A 7,349-nucleotide genomic window follows, 5' to 3' on the forward strand; every position below is an offset into this window, starting at 1 on the left:
TTATGAGCCCACGAAGAACAATATGGTCTTTCACTTCATCATGGGTGTATATGCACAGTGTGGTTATCAGCTTACAATTGCAGGACCGTAACTTCTAGTTCATTGTTCCCCTAGATGAGCACAATGCCAGGATTGCCAACAAGGCCTTGCTTCTATGACATTGACCTGGACCCTGAAACGGAACAAGTCAAGGGGTTGTTTTAATAAAAGCACAAAAATAAGGTGAGTGGAAGTTCTTGTTAAGTATGAGTCCCTTTGGTGTTTGACAGTAGTAATGAGCTAAAGAGATTTCAAATGGACTTTTAATGTTTCTTTTCTCACATCTTGTGGCTTTCATCTGTGTCATACTCAAATCTTTAATAAGATATATCAAGGATGTTTCATAGGAAATCACTTATGTTATTTATTTATTTATTTATTTAAATTTGAATGTGATTATGTTTTACTGCTAATAGTTGTATGCTTTGGAACGTCAATCTAAATTCACTAAGTGCTTATCATTTCCTCCAATGCCCCATCAGTTTTGGTACAGTGGATGCTCATGTTGCGAACGTGATCCATGCGGGATGCATGTTCACAACCCGCAGCGTTCGCAACCCGTGTCTACACATGCGCGGGTTGCAATTTGGCACTTCTGCGCATGCGCAAAGCACAATTTAGCGCTTCTGTGCATGCGTGGCCGCCGAAACCCAGAAGTAACTCGTTCTGGTACTTCCGGGTTTCGGCAGTTCACAACCTGAAAAAACGCAGCCTGAAGTGGCTGTAACCCGAGGTATGACTGTAGTTCTCATTTTCACCATGGGGTGGAGGAAGTGGGGAGGAAGAAACAGGATCCAGCAAAGTCCAGTGAACTGCATGACTCTATAAGTTAAGTCTACAGTTGAGAGCAGCTGAGACTTGGTTAGGGAGGGCCAGAAGAAATTAGCTTGCTGTGTCCCTCACCACATACAGTAAGTATCCCTAGAAGATGGGGAACTAAGGCTGAGGGAGTATGTTCCACCAAGTTAATTTCTGCACTATTGAGATATATATACTGCTCTCTATCCCAACCTTATCTAACCTCTTTGGGGAACATAGCTGAGTGGTAGAGCTTCGTGTTGTGCTTGAATAAGGCCCAAGGTTTAATATCCTGCATTCCAAGGAGTCAGCTGGGAAGGGGAACCTGGAGAGCCTATCCCATTTCCTGACAGCATCATACAGCTTTTCCTGTCCTTAGTACCTACACAGATTTCTTTGAGTTAGGCTGATATTCCACTTCATTCACCAGACTTTGAGTTCAGTTTGTGACATCTTGCACATCAGCATTTAAAACATTCCATAATAAGGCAACAATTCAGATACTGGCTAAAGGAAATCTTATAGGTGACATCCAGTTCTTTGTAAACTGGATTTTTTTGTAAACCACTTACGTTTATGGATGGTTAAGCACTATATAAATGCTGCTAAATAAAAATTAAAAAATAAAACATTATGCTTGGTCCAGCTTCTCTTACAGGAATATCAAAAGCCCTTTTGTGTAACCTTCTGCGCCCAGGCTTTATGAAGTGCATTTTTGTAATTATACTTTTCGTTCCCATTTCAAGTACAAAAAGTACTGCCTGAATTTTCCAGAGAATTCCAGCAAGTATTGAATAAACAAGTTTATGCCTTCCTTGCAAATGCACCGTGGATTATTTTAAGACTCCATCACATCCTATTAAAGTTAATTGCAAAACAACCATTGATTTTAACCACTCTGAATTGCACACAAAATGCTTAAGCGTTTGGAAAGCGGTTAAGATCTCAGCTACTTGGGATCACCCAGTCCTACATTCCTGAAATATGCTTGGACTTTGATGAACACAGGGGGAAAGGAATTCTACAACTATAGAGCCACTGTTCAGACCACATCTCTACAGACATTGTGGTCATAAACTCAGTGTACAGGTAAGCCCTATTCAGACATGATGCTGGCTTATACATGCCTCCATGTGCAAAGGAGCACACACACCCCCAACCCTCATTTTAGACTTGGCCCTCCAACTTGTGGAAGGTGTCAGGGAGTGATGCTGGGTGGGAGTGGAGTGTAATGCACTTGTCCTCACTTATGAGTATGGGTGTATATGCAAGCAGCATACTCAGATAAGACTATAGCAAGCATCAGGTTTAAGAGATGCCAATGGGATGTAAGAGAAGAGGCAGTCGCTCCAACAGCAACTAGGACATGAAGGGTGGATCATAACCAGCACTTTGATCATAAACCCAGAAGGTAATGCTGGAAACATTGGTGCTTTCAGCATTTTACCTCCCCCCACAAAGTAAAGGATCAGCTTGTGATGATCTGCACCAATGTGAAGCTTGCAGACCATCATAATAGGCACCTCTTTAGAATGCAGTACTATTTTCAAGCCTTGAAGTTACAAAATGATAGCTAATGCATCTATAGCTGATAAAAGAAACCACTGACACTATGCGCAGAATTGCCAAGGGGGGTGGAAAACACAATTTTCATGGCCTACAGCTGAAATGAAGAACCTCTGCTTCACGAGTATCCTAACCCAACCTCTTTCATTTTCCCCAAGCCATATCCCTTCTCCCTCACCTCCTCCTTGCTTGACCTGCAGAGAGCTCACAATGGAGAGAGATGCTCGCTTGGTGATCTCTTCCCTTCTACATTTCTTCGCTGTGCTCCTTTCTCAGAACACAGCAAGGAAGCCAAGCTAGGAAAGGAAACAGTGTGTGTGAATGGGCTTTAGTTTCACCTACTTCAGGCTTTGGCATCACCCACTGCATATGGCCCTCAACCACTTTCCCATTAATGAATACAGTCCTCAGGGGTGAAAAAAAATCTCTACCCTGGCCTGCAGGGTAGTAGCATGTTGGCTGCAGTGAGCTGCTGCATGCCCTTTATTTCTGGCCACACCCACATAACACAACCTCAAATTCCAAGGATCAATGATGTGGAGTATTCCGGTCTCTACAGGAATTTATGGACAGAAAAAATATGTAGAATTGGACCTTAGCTGGTAATAATGCTTGTAATTATAATTCTCTGTAGCATTGATAATAGTTTAATTAAGTATTCTAATTAAGAAAAAGGCATTCGCAAACTTATTCTGTGTATGAGATTGGAGTAGTTGCACTGACATAAATCTGAAAGATGAGAATAATTTTTTCTTCACTGCTCTAACATACACAGACCTGTAGGATAATACATTAGGGATCTGTCTATATTAGGAGAAAGTACACTACACCATGTAGAACAGTTAAGTGTTTTGCTTTACTTACCCTCCAGGCAAAATAATTCAAGCACAGTAATGTTACAGATAATTTGCAGTCTGATATCCTTTTTTAAGAGAGAACCAAAAAGACATGTTTCTTCAAACAATGAAAAAAGGAATTCTTGAAATACTTAACTTTTTTCCTATTTTCCAGACTTCTGCAGCTTCCATGTTTTCCTGGAGTATGACAAGCATGAATTTGAAGAATGCCTATCATGTATCTCTGCAACAATATTGGAATACACCAAAGCAAATAAATATAATATTTCTTGAAACCCTTCTGTAATAAAAAAACCAAAGCAATATATTTTTTTTTTAAAAAAGCAGTACTAACTAATTTATTGTAAAGTGGCAGTGTTAAGGAATGTTTTTCAAGACATGCTATTGCCTGCATTCTAACTAGTGGCTGTAGGTAGTGGGAAATGATACAGAAATATCTTTTCCACTTTTTAAGATTTTGATTCATTATTTAAGATGCTTTACCTCACTTGGGTCAGCCTAGAAAATCAGCATTAAAAGAATAATGCTGTCTGGTGCAGTTTAATGCATTTTATGGGGTATATAGCTTCTTGAATTTGGCAGCTGTAGCACCAAGCAAAATTATCTGGGAATGTCTGTGCTATCTTTCAGTGTTACCTACCGGGGTTGGGGGAAGCTAGGGTTTCAAATACAGGATCTCTCTTTTCATAAAATTGCCCAGGAATTTTACAGAAATTGAAAATAAGTGTTGTTGTTTTCCCATGTGGCCAAACAGCTGTGAAATGTTCATAACTTCATGTATCTCACTGTTATTGGTCTTTGCAAATGAGTTCACGTTTCTGGCTTACTGCTTTGTACTCTCCTCAGTATACCAAATGTCAACAAGCTTTCTTTCTTTTTACAGCCAATAGAAGTAAATCTTTATATGCAGGCCTGCAACTTGCATTTTTTTTTTAAATGTACATAGGTTCAGTACAGTATTAGGTTTCTGAAAGAAGCTTTGCCCTTTTTTGGATAGTACTTTAACAGAACTGTACTGCATTATAGTGTTAGTTTAACAGTTAGTTTAACTGCTTCTAGTCAGCAGTTGGCACTGTCCATCAAGTATCCAGTGCTGTGTAAGTAGGGTACCTCTCATTCTCTCTTTCCTACTGTGCCCCCCAAAACCTCTCTTGAGGAACCAGGGGCACTTAGGGGGGGAACTGGAAAGTGGAGCAAGGCAGTGCAGTAGAGGGAAGAACTGGAGAATGAGAGCTTGCAAAAGTAGCTTTTGCAAGCTACCTCAGTCAGATTTTAAGCAGTTCTCCCATCCTATTGCAGCACATCCTAGGCCTTTCCTTGGTGATGTGCTTAGGAAGTTGCAGTGAAAAGGAAGGTTTGGGAAGCCTCCTTGCAGGAGCAGACATCTAGCACTGGATTAAATACCACAATACCTTAGTTTGGATGTTACTAATTTGGTGCCCTTTCAGAAATCTAAACTGCATTGACGTGAAGTTTATGCTGACAGATTGTTAATAGAACACACTATTTTGACAGATAATTTGGCAATATTGTTTCTCAAAATCATTTCTCATGACTATTATTGGTGTGAGTGATAGGATGCACAGTATTTCCCTTCCAACATCTATGCCATATTGAAAACAGTTTGATTGCATTAACGCCAGGCTGGCACCGCAGTCTTCCGTTCATTCAGAGGCTTATCAACAATCCATCCCACACAATTGTCTGAAATCTGGTAAACATATGACAAGTGCCCGAAAATAAACTCAATTTTAATCCTCAGAAATTGCATCACTGAGTTTCTGGATACTGGATGTCCATTCATTTTGTCAATTATATGATTTGGTTAGAACAGTGCAATGCTTTTGAAGAAAAAGATGGTTCATTTTCTAGACCCCTGTAATACAGAACTGGGTGGAGCAGAGAGACTTAATACTAAAAGGTGCTAATTGCTTTGTCTGCTGGTCACACATTGTAAGAAACTGTTTCTACCTTCAGATAAATTTCATGCTGTCATTGATGTGGTAGGCAAATCTATTTGATGATTTGAGGGTATCCTTAGGATGGTGAAAGCATGTTAATAACAGAATGCACAACCCTGTCAAGATAGTCAACTAAATCTTCACCTGTTCCTTCGGAGAACTCTGAGCTTTAAGAGCTACAGAGCAGGATTAAGGGCATCCAAGTTTAAATCTGCTTGAAGAAAATGATAAAACTCCTCCTTCTGTTTACAATGTGGCTGTGTGCAAAGCTTCTGGAAGGAAAGCAACAGAAGTAAAGCACTGTAACAGCAGCTAAGACATAGGACTTGCTCAAAAAGTGCCAATTGGGTTCAAACTGGCACTTTTTGTAGAACTTGTTTCTCCTTTGTCAGTGTGAGATTCTTGAACCTATCAGTCCATATTCCATCCTTTTTCACCTCAATTCCAAGCAATTCCAAGGCTTCTCAGATTGCCTTGCCTAAAGTGTTGAAATCTTAATTTTTTACTTGTGGTTTGAGGAACATTTTATTATAAGGCAATGTGGTGTGGTGGTGAGAGTTGAATTTCACCTAGGAGACTAGTGCTCAAATCTGCAACTCTCTCTTGAAGCTCACTGGGTATCCTTAGGGCAGTTGCTGTCTCATAACCTAACCAACTTACAGAGTTGTTGTAAAGATAAAATGGTGAGGGGGGGGGAACCATGTACACTACCTTAAGCTCTGAGGAAAAGTGGGATATAAATGTCATAATAAATGCTTTTGCAAACTTGGTGGGAGTTGGTGGATTAAAAGGGGTGAGGCACACCACTTGTTTATCCTAAGAGGCTCTAGAGTTAGGATGTAAGCATCCTACAAAATTAAAATTCTCAAGGTTTCATAAACAGAATTCATTAAGAAACCACTTAGAAGTACCAGCACACCATGATGCACTGGTCCAAACACTATCCTTGATTTCCAGATTTTTACTGCAATATCTTTGTTGCCTGGCTGACAGCTCTTTCTCCTGGATATATGTGCTCCGCTCCCCACCTTTTAGAAAAATAAGCTGACTTATAGGCAACATAAAGTGGAAAAGCAGACTATCCATTTAGAAACATTTGGTGACAAGAAAATGGCTGTTGGGATGTAGCTGGATAATTGTACATTGTTGGTTTGCAACCAATTTGTTTATGTAACAAATCAGTTACAGTCAAATATTTCTACAAGTGTGGTCAAAATTGCAACTCCCAGATCAGTAATCCAAACTGCAGTGCATTATATATACACATTATTATGTGTGCGAGTTAATGTACATTTGCTGGAGTGTTTTTCATGCAAAAGCTCAAATATTTATTCCCAAAGTAAACCTTTTCATTCAAAAAGTTGGAAGACGTTAGCTTGCATAAGCTGTCATACAACAAAGGGCTTGGCAGAAAAAGTAGAATCACTCTGAGAGTTAAAAAGCATGGGGAAAGGGAATCATGTGCAATATGAGCATAGAACAAAATGTTCATGAATAAAATTTATAGGAACACACTCTCTCTCTCTCTCTATATATATATATATATTGCTGTATGCAAACCACAACAATTAGTATTTAATAGTTTCCTTTTGAATTTCCAATTTTTCTACTGCTTTTGCTATGTCTTGCAGACCAAAGGTTCCCAAATTGTGGTCCATGGGAAGCCAGTGGCCCACAAGCTACATTCAGGTGGACAATGGCATGTCTGTGAATTTGTGTTTGAAGACAGGAGGTGGTACAGCTGTGCATTAAATATTCATATTGTTTTTTAACTGTATTTGTTTGCATTCTATATCTTATATTGTATTTCAGTTTAAATTCTATCCAACTAAGTTCCTCTCAGAGGAACTCTTTGACATGAATGAAGTTAGTCATGTCTATCAACTTCATTGGGTCTACTCTATGTAGGACTAGCACTGGATACGTAATAAAAGAAGAAGCAATAACATACAAGTTAATAGCCCTACAGCATCTAGCACAGTGCGTTACAATTGCTACAACAAGCAGAAAAATCACTGAATGATCCATCAAGATCCTTGGTAATTTTCAAGTGGTTCAGGAAGAAAAAGGCTTCGGAACCACTGCAGTAGACCATCTCTGTACAGATCAACTCCCCTAAACAAAAAAT

The 7,349-nt window shown here is 39.5% G+C and overlaps 1 protein-coding gene and 1 long non-coding RNA gene across 5 annotated transcripts in view; one reads left to right on the forward strand and one right to left on the reverse strand.

Annotated features, from left to right (window-relative positions):
* LOC310841600 overlaps positions 1-3,485 on the reverse strand; it is a 26,942-nt gene extending 23,457 nt beyond the window's left edge. For 2 of the 3 annotated variants that reach the window (XR_014562582.1, XR_014562583.1), the window contains exons 1-2: positions 2,582-2,699; positions 76-172 (exon numbers count right to left, since the gene is read on the reverse strand). This is a non-coding gene — a long non-coding RNA (uncharacterized lncRNA). Of the gene's footprint in view, positions 1-75; positions 173-2,581; positions 2,700-3,396 lie in introns of those variants that run through there. The other variant, XR_014562581.1, reaches the window with a different exon arrangement.
* Positions 1-5,025, forward strand: part of MTHFD1L (methylenetetrahydrofolate dehydrogenase (NADP+ dependent) 1 like) — a 99,863-nt gene extending 94,838 nt beyond the window's left edge. Inside the window, exons 27-28 of one of the 2 annotated variants that reach the window (XR_014562497.1) lie at positions 115-3,112; positions 3,336-5,025. Coding sequence is in view for 1 of the 2 variants with exons in the window: in XM_083732245.1 (XP_083588371.1) it covers positions 115-204 (90 nt within the window). In the remaining variant the exon portion in view is untranslated. The remainder of the gene's footprint in view (positions 1-114; positions 3,113-3,335) is intronic. The other variant, XM_083732245.1, reaches the window with a different exon arrangement.
* Positions 5,026-7,349: the final 2,324 nt, after the last annotated feature.

Source organism: Podarcis gaigeae (assembly GCF_964106915.1).
Source record: "Podarcis gaigeae genome assembly, chromosome: 3".
NCBI classification, from domain to species: domain Eukaryota; kingdom Metazoa; phylum Chordata; class Lepidosauria; order Squamata; family Lacertidae; genus Podarcis; species Podarcis gaigeae.